Source organism: Mandrillus leucophaeus, unplaced genomic scaffold (genome assembly GCF_000951045.1).
Source record: "Mandrillus leucophaeus isolate KB7577 unplaced genomic scaffold, Mleu.le_1.0 Scaffold1210, whole genome shotgun sequence".
NCBI classification, from domain to species: domain Eukaryota; kingdom Metazoa; phylum Chordata; class Mammalia; order Primates; family Cercopithecidae; genus Mandrillus; species Mandrillus leucophaeus.
The window spans coordinates 665,342-680,963 of NW_012100433.1; the positions used below are offsets into that span (position 1 = coordinate 665,342).

A 15,622-nucleotide genomic window follows, 5' to 3' on the forward strand; every position below is an offset into this window, starting at 1 on the left:
CATTCAGGATCTGGCTCCCACTGACCTCCCCCTTATTATCTCTTACCACTCCTGCTGTCACACACTTTGTTGCAACTACACGGAAATTCTTTAGTTGCTCCAAACACAGTGTTTACCAAAGTGCAGGCTGAGTTCTTCTAGGGTAGGGAAAGGATTTTAGGTGGTACTCAAGATGATCACAGACCCAATATTAAACAAAAATGAATCACGTTTGCAAAAGTGGTTAGATTAGCTCTTGCATTCTCTTCCCCTCTTTCAGGTTACTTCAAAAAGAAAATATTGGGCTGGCCAGTGGCTCATGCTTGTAATCCAAGCACTTTGGGAGGCTGAGATGGGTGGATCACTTGAGGTCAGGAGTTCGAAACCAGCCTGGCCAACTTGGTGAAACACTCTCTCCACTAAAAAAAATTTTTTAAAACTAGCCTGGCATGGTGGTGGGTGTCTATAATCCCAGCCACTTGGAAGGCTAAGGCAGGAGAATCGCTTGAACTCAAGAGGCGGAGGTTGTAGTGAGCCAAGATAGCACCATTGCTCTCCAGCCTGGGCAACAAGAGCGAAACTCCATCTCAAAAAAAGAAAAGACAATCTTGGTTTGGGGCTGTGTCTTTAACACTTCTCTAACTAATCTCCCTTTTGAAGGGACAGCCTTAGGCTCTGCTAGAATTGAACAACATTGTTTTCCGTTTTTTGTCTTGTTCCACTTTTGTTGATTTTGTCCATTGTATTGAACGGTTAAGTTTAATTTTCTATTAAGGGAAGATGGTGTTGGTTTTTCCTTTACAAGATAATGTGTTTTCTGTTCAAATACATTTTTAATAAGAAGTGAATCTAAGAAAGAAACACAAAATAAAATATATATGGTGGTGAGATGGCAAAAGTCATAAAAGTGGTAGGCAAATGATCCAAAATTGAGAAGAAAACTTCCACTGTCATGTAATATTTTCTCTTCTGAGCATTCCGTCGGGTAGTCTCTCTACTCCAAACACCTATCCTTCTCCCCAGCAACCCTCACTTACCTTACCCCAACTCAAACCTTAGGCCTCAGGCTCTCAGCCCCAGTGCAGCTTCATTGGGTGACCTAGACCAGATGCCTATGTCTCATGTATGTTCCCAAAGAGTTCTGTTCTTCTGCTATCATGACACTTATTATTCCTGCTCTACATAACTGCCTGTTTAACTACCTGCAACAGGAACTTATATATAGGTAGCAACCATTTCTACCTTTTTACCATTGCATTGTCAGCAGCCACCACATAACAGGTGCTGTTAAATATATGCTGAATGGATGAATGCTGCTAGATGCAAGACATACAATGCAGCCACCATTGCATATACTGCTTTATGAAGCTTTAGATGATAGTGACTGTGCCTTAGTTCTATTTGAATCATTGCTGGTTCCTGGCATAGTGACTGGCATGCAGGACAAAAATAAAGCCTTCATACATGTTGAATTCATCAATTTATGTAGTCGTGTTCACTAATGGACTTTAGTCAAAATCACAGCTATTTACTGTAGAAAAACTCAGACTTCTTGCGGAAGACTGAGAAAGGCCCTGGATTATGCACCATGGCGCCGCTGCTGTTCTCCTCCGTGATCTTGGTTAGGACACAGGCCTTCAAAGAGCCTAAGTTTCCTATCTGTAAAACGAGGTGGGAGATGAGCAAGGAGAATGATTAATGCAAACAGCATCAATGCCCTTTCCCTATTAAACATTCCAGGAGTGCAGGAATCTAAAGTTCCAAGATTCTTTCATTCTCCCTGCTCATTTTCTATTTTTAGCCTTGACACGACTAAGGTGATAATCACCCTTATTTACTTGATAAAGCCTATTCTCAGCCTATGGGGAAAGGGTCCAGAAAAGTCAACTGGAAGCAAAAAGAATATGCCCTTTCAATCACACAAATAGGCTCATACCTGGGCCCCAGCTCATCCTCACTTCTCCAGACGAAGTCGCCAAATTTTTCATAGTGAGAGTTGTAGTGGTGCTGCACTCGGAACAGCATCGAGGCTGAGACCTCCATCAGGGTGTTGTAGGCCATCTGCTGCTCCTTTCCACTTGTGTACCCATTGTACAGATTGTAGATCTTGTCAGCTATTTCTGAGAGGTCAGAAGGGCAGAAATTGATCACTGGGTGGTGAAAACAAGTAAGGATATAAGCATGGGCTTCAATAAGAAAGGCACAGTGGTGAGAGAGTTTGCTTGCATAAGCTCTGGGAGCAGACAAACCTTAATTTCATCAGGAATACGTTATTGACTGGTTGTGTTTGGTTTCCTGTCATCTGGAGGTAATGATGTCTATTCTGGAGGTGCATTGGGAGAACTAAATTAAAGAGTGGATACAAAGCACTCAACACAGGGCCTAGCACAAAGTTAGTGCTCATAATTGCAAGCTTAATTATCAATATAATTATTGTAACTGTGATTTTACATACAATTGGCTTAAATAAACTGTCTTGGATAATCTCAACGCCCTCCTTCTATTTCCCCTTTGTTGTATTTCCAACACATTTCTGTGATCAGGTCTGATAGGTCCCCGTTTGAAACACCTTTCAAAGAAAATCCAAAGGCTTCTGCTTGCTGTTCATGGCTATTTCTACTGCTTCAGTTACTCCTGCTAATGAAAGTAACTTCAATTCAACATGACTAGAAGGTATATTCTTTCAGCTTCAAAAACCCCGATCGAAATCTCTATGTGGCCCAAAATCATTATTGACAACAGTTGCTGCTAGGAGAATCTGGAAACTTAGAGTAAAAATGGGAGGAACATTTATGTTACCCTATTTTCTACTCGATTTTTATTTGTACTTTTTAAAAAAAAAAAAAAAAAAAAAAAAAAATGGACATGTGTTATTTTAAAATAAAAATTTTTTAAATTTATCAGGAAAATACTTTAAATCCCCTCTCCTTTGGTAGCATATAAAACATTTATAATTGAGTTTATTATTGAGCCATCTGCAGAAATGTCTGTCTCACCACCCACAATGTGAATTCCTAAAAGGTGGAGACCATGTCTCTACTGCATTGCTTGAACTTTTGAGAAATAATTGTTCAACTTTAAGTAGACCACCAGGACTTATGAGCCACTGTCACATTTTTCTAGACTTGATGTAGAAACTGCATCTACACAATGCTCAAGAACTAAGTATATGGTGTATCTGATTGACTACTTGTACTTTTTTCAGGTGTTTTTTTGCCTGCTGTTTACGTCATGAACCGGAAGCAGCAAAAACATTTAATCTTGCATGCTAACTGACTGATAATCACTGATGGTAGCTCTCTGCCGAGGATTCTGAGGCCACCATGGGACTGGATGGAACAGCATGCTGTGATCTGCTAATGATATCTGCTATGGGCACCACAAGGTGAAATGGTCTTCTAGGTGCCATCTCTTTACTACTCTAGCAAAGACAAGTGGGAGAAAATGGTCCCTGAGAAATCTAGGCCAAGAGACAAGATACAGTCATGGGGCTCTGACTCCCTACCATTCCTGGCCTGTAAGTCAGAACACAGATCAACTCTCTAAAAGAGGGGGAAGTCTTTCCACTGCCAAAGATATTGCTAGTCAATCTTAATTTTTCCCTTCATGACTTTGATTAATTTAGCTCCATGTTCCTCCTGTTCCCTTAGTGCCTTCACTTTCTTCTCCCTGTGCCAGTGTGTTGGTGTATGTGTGTGTATATGTGTGTATGTTTAATGATTAGTGACTGTTGGGTACAGAACTTAGGGGAAATATGGGAGTTACCTTAGAGTTGAAAAACTAGGTCACCTACCTTCTGCCTTGTTGTCATCTACCAGTGGACAGGCCGTCCTCAGGGTTACCGTGCTTAGCTCTGAGTGCCTCCCTCGTGTATCCACAGCATACAGAGTGAACCTGCAGCACAGCAAGAAAACAGAGCACCAGGCTGTGACTTCACAGAAGGCCCTGGGAGTTGCAGGGAAGAACACAGTCATGGCACATTAGGCTATAGGAAAAATGATTTTTAAAAAAGAATGATAATTATAAAGCACTTGTTGAGCACTAACTGCCTACTCGGCACTTTGCACTTCATCTCAGCCTAAAAGGGAGGGATTTTTTTTGTCATCCACATCTTGTCAATGAGGACACTGAGACTTAGATTGTGTATCTTTCCACTGTCTCAGTTACTGAGGAACAGAACGGGGGTATTGAATTCAAGCCATCTGAGTCCGGGGTCTGAGAAGTGAGCCCTAATGCTATCCTTTATGGCTGGATATATCAATTTATATATTCACTAGTTTACTCATTTAAGAAATATTTATTGAGCATTTACTCCCCACCAGGAAGTACTTTAAGTGCTAAGGTTATAAAGATGAACAAGAGAGTCAAGGTCACAGATCAAAAAAGTAAGTAAAAATCAAAAAGTAAAAACAAAAAAATCAGATAATCGTTTAGTGTGGAAGAAAATATACCAGAATAATGAGAAAAAGACTAATGCGGGAGCGTGGGGAGTATAGGCTCCAGAATGTAGCCCATGAAAGCCTTCCTGAAGAAGCATCTTTAGGACCTAAGACCTGAATAGTGAAGAAGAACCGGTTTATGGAAGGAAGACCTGGGGAAAGAGCATTCTCTGTAGGATGCTCAGTAAGTACAAAGGTCCTGAGGAGAGAAGGAGCCCAGACAGTTGAAGAAATGGGTAGCCAGTATGGCTGAAACAAAGGGAGATGAGGTAAAAGGTTGGTGGGAACCTTGTAGGCCATGCCAGGGAGACTGGGGGTTAATCTGGCTATAAGGCATATCCCTACCTTTCTGTGATGTCATCCGAAGCTCCATGCTATATTGGTGGGAGCAGACACAGCCTGTATGGCCTTAGAAGGGAAGAACTGGTAAAACGTAGACCTGGTAGATTCAAGTCTAATCCAGAGCACTTAATTCTTTCTAGAGCAGCCTCTGTCCTCTGTCCTATCTTGGGGAAGCTCTGTGACCCTTATATTCCCAGATCTCCAAGTTCTACAGTTAAGCAAAGTCTAAGAAGGGAGCAGAAACGACTTTCTAGGTGATGTGAGCCTTAGAGGCCAAGAACAGTCTGAATAGAAGGGTTGAGCATCTGAGTGCTCTGTCTGCATCATGCCATTCTTTTTCACTAGCTTTTAAGGGTAGAGGCAGTAGTGTGAAGTGGGTAGAGGGTTCCCTACATTAAGTAGAAGAGACTGGGGTCCTAATGGCCCTATTTTCTTACCTCCTTCCCTGCATCCCAAAGTATCCCATGTTATGAAATAGGCAAAACAATATGATTACCAAGTTTCAGAATGGTGAGCCCTGATTGGCCATACTTACTTGCACTTAATAATTATAAGTTGGTTATACAAATTAATTATTAAGTGCTAAGACCCTAATATGTGTCAAGCACTGAGCTAAGAGTTACCTACATTAACACAATTAGTTCCCCAACACAATCCTAAATGACAGGTACTATTACTCTCTTTATTTTATATGTGAGGCTCAGAGAGGGGAAACAGCTTGCCCAGAACCACATGGTAATTACTAGGACTGGCAATTTAAACCTTTGTTTCTCTGACTCTAAAGTTCATACATGCAACCACCATAAGCTGTTGTCTTCTGATCACAGTTCTGTAGAAACCAACTCTGTAAAAATGTGATTCCATTAGCTGCATTTGCTGAACCCCAACTATGTTGAAGCAGTGCCATCTCATACGTTTTCTGATCTTGTGAAAACATGCTAAATTAATCACCCTCATTATCTACACCCTTCAGAAGATAAAACTGAAGATTAAAAAAATTAAGCAATGTGTCCAAAGTCACAGGTTCAGAAAATTAAGGAGCCAAGACAATCATCTGTCTTACTCTAAAACCCACGCTCTTTGCTCTCAGCTGCCATTTTATTGCTCCCACTTGCAAGCTCAGAGGATCAGATCTGGGTTACCTACATGGGCCCTGCCAGCTTTGACTTCCCATGACCTGAGGCCTCAAAGGTTGTTTTAATAAAGGGTACCATGAGTCAAAACTTCTTGGTACAAAGGAAGCAGGGGGTGACAGAGGAAGGTACCCGGTCTTGGAGATGGCCATATGTGGGTTCATATTCCAGTTTTACTGCCTAGTGTTTTGAACCTGGGCAAGTTGCTTCACCTCTCTGAGCTCATGCACCTCTCTGCACCCGGCAACTGTGATAGAGAGACTGCTACCCACCTCACAAGTGCAGTATGGATAGATGTGAAATTTAAGTGCACTGTGAGGTAAGTTATCATTGGAAAGCCATGCAGAAGGGTTGAGAACAAGATCATAAATAAATTTGAGGAGGTGAGAGTAAGCAAGTGGCAAGGTGGGAAGTGAGAACAGCATTGGGCAACATTATGTAAGCACTTATCATCCACATATGGACCATCTAGAAAGTGGCAGAGGCAAGATGTAAACGCTAGCATGCATGTCCCAGAGTGCATGCATGTCCCAGAGTGCATACACTTCAGCTTGGGTACAGCATATTGTTGTCATTTAACACAGTGCTAGGCACATAGTAGGCACTTGATAAATACTGGTATGGATTAATGAATCAAAGCATACCATCTCTCATTTCTCAATTTTAGTTTCTCCATCAATAAAATGAGGTTAGTTTCACAGACAGTACATGGTTGTCTCAAGGATGACATGGAGTGATGCATGAGAAAGTGGCTTGTAAGACGAGGATTTTTATAAAGACCATACATAGAGCACTTATTTGTGCAAGACAATACATTTTAAAAAATGCTTTCTTGGAGTTAGAAGAGAAGATGTATTTCAACCAAGGGAAACATGGAAGGCTTGTAGTGAATAGAATATATGAATGAAAGTTCAAAATATGAAAAGTAGGAAAATGTTTTAACACTGCTTTCTCATAGGCCACTTATGCTCCTGTGGTGCTTCTGCAATCCATTTCCTCCATCCAAGAGGGCCCAGGGTCATCTTGCTGCTTAGCCAAGGAGCATGAATAAGAGAGCCCCCACCATACTGGGTAAGAAGTGGTCTTAGGTATTCATGCCATAAAAACTGGGTAGAATCCTTGCTTTCTCCAATTGCTGGCTGAACATTCTTTGGGAAGTCACTTCACCTTCTTTGAGTCTCAGTCTCCTCACCTGTAAAATAGGTTGAAATTATCCATATCTCACAAGTTGGGGGTCAAGACTCAGTGATACAATGACAATAATAGACCCAGTTCAATCTTTGCTCCCTAAAAGGTAGCTTCTATTTTTGTTATTATAGTAACCAAACATGGCAGTGGGGACCTCGGGATGGAGGAGGCCTCACGCAACCCTGCTGGGGGGTGGAGAAGGAGGAAGATGTCAACCTCACAATCCTGGGTCAAAAGTCACAAGGCCATGCGCTTTCTGCCTGTCTCAGATGTAATTGTAGAACTGTTCCAGAGGCACATCTGAAAGCTGTTAGGGGACCAGGCAGGGCCTGGAGGGGTTATTTGTGAAGGAGAGAAAGTGGCAGTCCCTGATAATGAAGGAGAGAGGGAGAAACAGACAGAGAGAGTGGGAAGTAGGGGGACAGAGACCAAGAAACAGATACAAATAAATACCGCAAGCAAATCCATACAGCAGGAGAGTGAAAGAGGGAGAGCCAGGGACAGAGAGGGACAGAGAGAGACAGAGACAGAGAGTGAGGAGAGGGAGAGGGAGAGGGAGAGGGAGAGGGAGAGGGATAGGGAGAGTAATCAGACCTCTGAGTTTCTCAGGATCAGAAAGAGTGTTAGCTTCTCCCTGCTCAGTTCTGTCATCGTCTCTCTGAAGCAAGCTGAGGTTCACTGATAATTTGAACTAAAACTCCTGTACCATCAACTCCCAATCATGATTTTATAAGTGAAGAAACCAAAGCCCAGAAGGAAAAACAACTTGTGCAAAACCCACTTGCCAATAAGTTCATACTAAAGACTCTGGCATTCCTGACTCCTCCTCCAGTGCTCTCTCCTACATTTCCATGCCCTGGCTGATTGAGGTCCAAGTCTACTTATGGGATGCTTTCATTATGAAAGAGGTGGCTCATGGATAACATTGGATGGTCTATTTAGGAACCTGGAGCTCCAGGCCCAAACCATTGCTATTCCTTTGCTTGGCCTTATTGCAGGGGAAGGAACACTGGCCAAGGTGGCTGAAACCTGAATTTGAGTACCAGCTTGTCCACAGACTGCGTGGTATGAGATCTTGCATACCTACAGTAATACAGCCTCAGTGTATTGGGAGGTTGAAATCCAAACAAACACACTGTGTGGGGAAATGCCTTGGGATGACTGCTCCAAAGTATTTTTCAGTGTTTCATTGTCATCCTCAGGACATCATTCTTAGGACAAAGGCCATCACTCTCAGGACAAACTCCTCAACTTGGAACCCCTTCATTTGGGCTCTAGTCAGAGGTCTAGGTGTGCTTGCTGACCTTCCTCCCTACTCTGTTTCACAGCAGAGACATCTCCAGCTGCTAATGGTTCCAGAACACAGATCCCATCTCTGAACCTTTCTACCAGCGGCACCCTCTGGCTGAGTCACTCATCCCCTTCTTCACTTGACCCCTTTCCACCTTGTCCTTGAAGCATCACTCAAACCTTACCTCCTCTGGAAAGCCTGCTTTGACCCATCTGAAAAGCTGCTTAGCCCTCCTTTTTCCCTGCATGGTGCCCATGCCACATGGTGCACATGTCACACAGCTAGGTCAGCACCCCTTCACTTCTCTCTTGCCCCTATGAGTATGTGACTGTCTTCAGGATCAGAATATGGTTCTGCTCATCTCTAAACACCTACACCTGGTGCGCCAATGCTCAGCACACACAGGTCAGAATGAATATGAGGCTCATTTCCCTTTCCTGGAAATCAGTCTTTCCATCTGTAAAATGAACAGAAGATGACTAGGTTGAAGGGTTACTAAAATGAATGGAATAACAAGAGGGCTAAAGGCATGGCTTTGGAATCAGACAATTTGTTGTTAAATTCTGGCTTCTCGTACATTGGTTTTGTGTAGCCTTGTCTCAATGTACTTACCTGTACAATGGGAATCATAATATTAAAACTCACCATGGAGGGTTCTTGTTAGAATAAAAGAGTGCAGCATGGAAAGTGCTCAGCACAATTCCCGACATATGCTATGCAATAACCAATAAGCAATCAATCGCTTTTGGCATCATCATTAGGGTTAGTACTAAGCCACTGCCCAAGGCTCTGACTTCACCCCCAGTGAGAGTAAGTGGTCCTAGTGGAGATCAGAGGAGGGTGGGTAGAAAGGAAGCTGTTGTTGGTCCCATCCAAGACCCCCAGACCTCCTCACAGCAGGGGTGAGAGAATGAAACCAAGAAGTTAATTGGCGGTGAGAGCTTCTCACAGATCTGACAGGGGGTAAGAGCAGGGACAGAGCCCTAGAGGCCCACGTCAGGCCCGGGTCCCCGAGAGTACAGGAGAATGCGTTTGAAGTCTCCAGGCCAACGCCTGCTCTTCCCCAGCCGCAACATGATTTAGGCATTCTGGGGAGGCAAAAGTCTCCTCGCTGATTTGAAGGGAAACAGATGTTTCCAGGCCAGAGGCCCAGGTCTTGTAAAATGCTCCTTCCCCCAACACAGCTTTGGCAAACAACTTCCCGTTAGCTCACGCCCACCCCTCCCACCCCCACTGCCATGGCTCCCCTCCCTGCCACTTCCAGCACAATGTGGCAGACAGGGGCAGTAGGAAAAGAACCCAGGCCCAGCTTAAGCTTTGGGTCTGAGAAGCTGGATGGCCAGGGACTCCTCAATGCCCATCTCTATGCCTCAGCCTCCCATCTCTGCAGTGAGGGAACTGGACCAAGATCACTGCTGAGGGATAGGTTAGATCTAATTTTCTAGGAACTGAGAGTTGTTTTTTCTTCGATAGAGCTGGCGTTACACGTTCCAGACTTTTCTCCACTGGATTCTGTGGCAAAGAGCATGGACTTACAAGTAAGACTGTTCTGGATTTGAATCTGGACTCCACCTGGGCAGTAGTAAGAAGCTACTGAGCAAGTAGAAATTTAACCATTGAGCCTCAGTTTCCTTAGCTGTAAAATGGGGACAAAAGTTTTATCTTGTGGGATTGTGAGAATGAAATCAGAATGCAATCTCCCTACCCATAGTTTAGGTTTCTTGTGAACAAAATCAAGTACTGTATATTTTCCCTTGTACTATTCATGATGCCCAGACAGTCTGGATGCAGAGAAAATGTGTAATAGTGTTTGTGACTGATTTCTGATGGGAAGACTGCTAGACAATCTCAAAGCCTCTGGTTCTGAATCCAGCTCTACTCAAGTAGTAGAAAGAGCGTTTCTGCTTTTATGATCACAATGAGGCAGGGTGTGTAGGGGTTAGAATAGACACTGGAGACCTGCTACCTGAGTTCCAATGTTTGTTCTACAACCTACTATATTTATGACCTTAGGCAAGTTAATTGACCTCTCTGTTCTGTAGTGTTTCTTGTCTTTAAAGTGTGTGGCCGGGCGTGATGGCTTACACCTGTAGTCCCAGCACTTTGGGAGAATGAGGCAGGTGGATCGCTTGAGCCCAGGAGTTCAAAACCAGTGTGGGCAACATGGTGAAACCCCATCTCTGCAAAAAATACAAAAATTAGCTGTGCATGGTGGCACACACCTGTGGTCCCAGCTACTCGGGAGACTGAGGTGGGAGGATCATTTGAGCCTGGGAGGTCGAGGCTACAATGAGTTAAGATGGTACCACTGCAGTCCAGCCTGGCCACCAGAGCGAGACCCTGTCTCTAAATAAATAAATTAGTAAAAATAAAATGTATATGATAATATTATCTATCTCGAAGGGATGTTAGAGGAATAAAGTTCATGAAATGGTGCTTGGCACATGGTAAGTGGTAAGTTAGCATAACTGTTATTCAATATGCATGTGTTTAAACAATTCATCTCTTCTATAATGGCTTTAAAACAAGACCTCTGCCCCAGTTCTTTGACAGTTCACCTTGAATACGGGCAGGCTCATGAGTGCTTTGACCAGTAGAGCAAAATGGAAGAGATGCCGTGTGACTTCTGAGTCTGGGTCATTAAAGAGGATGCAGCTTCCACCTTGCTCACTGAAACATTCTCATTTGGAACCGTGAGCCTCCATATAAGAAATCTGAGTGCCCTGAGGCCACTGTGGTGGGAGGAAGACAAGCCATAAGGAGAGGCCATATGTGGGTGCTTCCGCAGCCCTGGTACCTAGGCTCCAGATGGATGAGTAAAGGAGCCATCAGATAATTCTCACCCAAGCAGGCAAGTTACTCCCAGCTTTTGAATTCTTGCAGTTGAGGCCGCACTCTTCGTGGAGCAAAGACAGTCCAATCGCCCAATCTGCTATGTACTGTCTGAATTTCCAACCCACAGATCCATGAGCAAAATCAAATGGTTATTTTAAGCTGCTAAGTTTTGGGGTCATTTGCTGTGTCATCAATAGTAACTGCAACAACTAACAAACATTGCAAGCAGGATCAGCAAACTACAGCCCATAGTCCAAATCTGGCCCACTGCCTATTTTTGTAAATAAACCTTTTACAATCACACTCTTTTGGTTTGCTTTGAATGCATTTTCTATGGCTGCTTTCACACTACAATGGCAGAATCATGTAATTGTGACAGAAATCACAGCACCGTCAAGGCCTAAAATATTTACTATCTGGACCTCCAGAGGAAAGCTTACTGACTCCAGTGTAGAGCTTTGAAAGTACTAAATGGAGTACCTTTTGCTTACATTATTTCATTTAATCCCAAGGTTAGAAATCATTCCCATTTTACAGTTAGGCTCAGAGAGTTCAAGTGACTGATTCAAGGTCACACAGCTCTCTAACTGCAGGTCTAATGCCTCCATGGTATGTTGAAGATCTAGACTCCATTTTGAGTAATAATGGCGTTGGGTAAGTCCCACCACGCTCTGCTCTCAGTTTCCCAGCCTAAGACATGAGGGTACTGGGCAAGTTGGTCTAGAGGCTGCCAAAATTCAGATGTCCAAACATCCCCCCAGCTGAGTGCTAGCTACCAGGCAAAGTATTTCTGTTCCCCTTTAGTCTAGGAGTACCAAAGTGAGGCGGGAGAATGAGTCACCAGGGGCTGCTATGCATCCCTGCTCACTCTCACAGGCAGCCACCCACTCTTGAGCACCAGAACCCAACTTTCCTGTCTCCCAACTCAAGCTGACAACCCATGCTTTCTGCCAACATAAATATTTAATTCTAGTGCCCGGAACAAAGAGCCCATCTTGGTGTTAAGGACTCCCATCCTACATCCTAGTTTCTACTTTCAAAACAACTCAGTCTGAGGCATGATTGGGAGGCCCTGGCTTAGAACAAAGGTAAAGCAGTTTGTGGTTGGGCTGCAAACACCAGCTCCCCACACTTGCACTCCCTTCAACCCCTCAAGCTGTATGAGCTAACAGGCAAAGAATCAGGGGAGTGGGGAGCTGGCAGGGAGAGCTCTGCAGGAAGTCCAAGTCTGGAAACCAGTGTTGGTTCTAAGCTCAGGCAGAGGTGACAGCAACCTGGAAATAGTGCTAGGCATCCACTGTTCTGACTGCTAAATCCCCTGAAATTCACTGGTATGTGAGCATCTCCCTAAAATTCATAGTGCAGTGAACATCAGAACTCAGAAACAAATAATTATAGTATTAACACTTAAAATTAAATGCATGTAAATTGATTTACAATTAAAGTGTGTTGAGTGTATCTCCAATACCTGAAGAGTGAGTGATTATCACAGCAGTTCCACTCTGTGTGCCTTGCCATAAGTGAATGCCTATAAGGTGCTAGGCATTCTGCTAAGCAGGGAAGAAACACCCATTAAAAAAAAAAAGAGTGGGGTTTTGGCTGTCACAGAGCTCACAGAAGAGCAGGGAGATGGTCAAATGAACAAGAAATGGGACACAGTACTATAAGCTCTTCAATAAAAATGTATTCTTGCCCCTATGTTCGCTTCAGGTGTGTCTGTTCTTCCTTCTTTCAAAACAGCGGATTAAGCCTTAGATATGAGTTTAAAAGCTACTATGAACTAGACTTTATCTTGCTGGATCTTCTGTCTGCTGCAAACTGGGATTGTCAACCACCTACAGGACTCTCATTTTTTTGTGCGAAAAAAATGATGACAATTCTTGCCCTCTCCTTTCTGAAAGCCTTTGAGGAGTGAATGAGACAGTGGATTTAAATACATAAATACTATGCAAATGATCTGTGTGAGTGTATTCATTCATTCATCAAATATGAGTGACCTGATCCCTCTTGAAAAAAAAATGCAGGTTGGCATGTTTCTTGGCTTTAACAACAATGACTGTGTTTGCCTTTCTTTTCTTGGTCTTCTCCTGTCTCTTCCTCTCCCCATCCTCCTTCTTTTCCTCCTCCTTCTTTTTTATTCAGGGTGTGGACTAAATGATAACACATAATTGTACTAGCTATAGTACTTAATTGGAAGATGTTTATATTTTAATAGGCTGTTTTAGGGTAAAGCAGACACAGACTAACCTTATAGTCTCAAGTTAAGGAACGAACTGAACACAGAATGCCCAATTATACTCCAACTTGCATTCCAGGGATCTTTGAAGCAAATTGTAGGCTTTAAAAAATATCTTTATTGTATATTAGACAGCATCTCTGAACTCAGATATAAACAATAATTTTTAAAGTGACTTCAGTTATAGAAATGACTTTTTCAGAAGGCATCACTTGGAAGTATGTTGAATTGAGAGGCAGAGGATATGATGTGTAGGTTTCACCTTGTCATTAACTAGCTATGTAGCTTTGGTGGCATTATTTGCCCTCTCTGCACCTCAGTGACCTGTCAATAACCCCATGGTGATGGTGTAAGGACTAAATGGTGATTATGGATGTAAAAGTGCCTTAGAGATTCTACACACATTTCCTGGGCACATACTCTGTATCAGATACAGTGCTAGAAGCTTTTACACAGTTGTCTTCTGTTCCCTTTACAACTGCCTAAGGGGTGTGTATTATTAAATCCTTTTTACAAGGAGGCAAGTGAGCCTTGGAAATTTGGATTGACTTTCCCAAGGCTACAGAGATAGTAGTAGTAGTTCAGCCAGGCCCCAACATAGGTCTACTCACTCAAAGTCCAGTGCTCTTTCCAAATGGATAAAATTATTAGGCATTCATTGGTCCCAAGTGGGTCTTGAGTCACAGTTCAGAGGAAGTTAAAGTTTATTAGGAGGATGAACTCCATGTTCCCAACTTTTGACAAGGAAGAGATCTTACAACAGGAACACACTACTGCTCCTTTTAACACTGACATCACTTCTCTTCCCACATCTGACCCTAAAGCCCTTTTCCTCTTCCATGGTGTCTTTAAGATTGAATTTTGCCAAAGCCAAGCTCAGAGGAGGAGAGGCCAAGCAGAGGCCACCAACTTGGATTTACTCTTGGCCATTAAGTCAGGGAACACTATAGGCAGAATGGTTCTTATCTACTCAGTTCTGAGCTGAACTCAGTTCCCGTCTCATATGTGAGTTCTTCTTTCCATGAGTGGAGGGGTGGGAGTGGGAAGAAGAAACAAGCCCTGTGCTGGGGAGTCTAAAAGACTGAGTTTGCATCATGACTTTCTCTATTTCCTGTTTCTATCATCTCTGAGAGTCTTAGTTTCCCTATCTGTAAAATGGAGTCAACAATACTTGCCTTCCGAGATTGTTATAAGAATGAACAGCATGAGAAATACCCACAACAGTGCTTGGTACAATAAATGTTATCTTGCTTGTCTTGCTTACTTATGATACTCAAGTAAGATAAAATGGAAACAGTGCTTCTTTAAAACCAAATCCCTGCACAAAGGCAATGGTTCTGGAGGGTGTTGTTTTTCAAAAGATTTTGTTAGAGCTCCAGTTCAGCCACAGCATGTATAGGCAAATCATGCCATGTTTGTGAGCCTCAGTTTCCTCATCACTTACCCCATGACAGCAATATCCACTTTTGATCATAGTTAAGAAAACTAGAAACGATTTACATACTGAAGCACTGGCTCAGCTGGAGCCTGAACTCAGGGTTGCCTATTGTGACCTTGGGTGAATTTCTGCCCCATGGACTTTGCTTTATTTTCCTATTTCACAATGGGTCACCAGATGTCTTCACTGGTGAATGATAGCAAATATTAACTCCAGTTAGTGCCAATCTTCTGTAAGCTCTTCCACCAAGACAAAGGAAGAGGGAACACCAAAAACAAATTCTATAAGGTGGTGTTATCATTATAGAATTTGTCTGATTAAAACCAGATGAAATCCAACATCCCTTGTATAGATACCACACAATACTAACCAAACTGGACAACTATAAAAAAGACTATACTCTATGGCAAAGTAGAATTTGATAATAGAGATATCAAAGTAGAAATAGACAATAGAGATATCTATTTTTACCATTTCTATTCTACATTGTACTGAAGGTTCTAGACAGGACAATTTAGCAAGGAAAAAAAAAAGCATCCAGATAATGTGGAGAAATAGGAACACTTTTACATTGTTGTTGGGACTGTAAACTAGTTCAGCCGTTGTGGAAGACAGTGTGGCAATTCCTCAAGGATCTAGAACTAGAAACACCATTTGACCCAGCCATCCCATTACTGGGTATATACCCAAAGGATTATAGATCATGCTGCTATAAAGACACATGCACACGTATGTTTATTG

The 15,622-nt window shown here is 42.8% G+C and overlaps 1 protein-coding gene across 1 annotated transcript in view; it reads right to left on the reverse strand.

Annotated features, from left to right (window-relative positions):
• ASTN2 (astrotactin 2) overlaps positions 1 to 15,622 on the reverse strand; it is a 64,124-nt gene that overhangs the window by 13,322 nt on the left and 35,180 nt on the right. Inside the window, exons 3-4 of the mRNA XM_011971314.1 lie at positions 3,773 to 3,873; positions 1,916 to 2,099 (exon numbers count right to left, since the gene is read on the reverse strand). Of these exons, the coding sequence (XP_011826704.1) occupies positions 1,916 to 2,099; positions 3,773 to 3,873 (285 nt within the window). The remainder of the gene's footprint in view (positions 1 to 1,915; positions 2,100 to 3,772; positions 3,874 to 15,622) is intronic.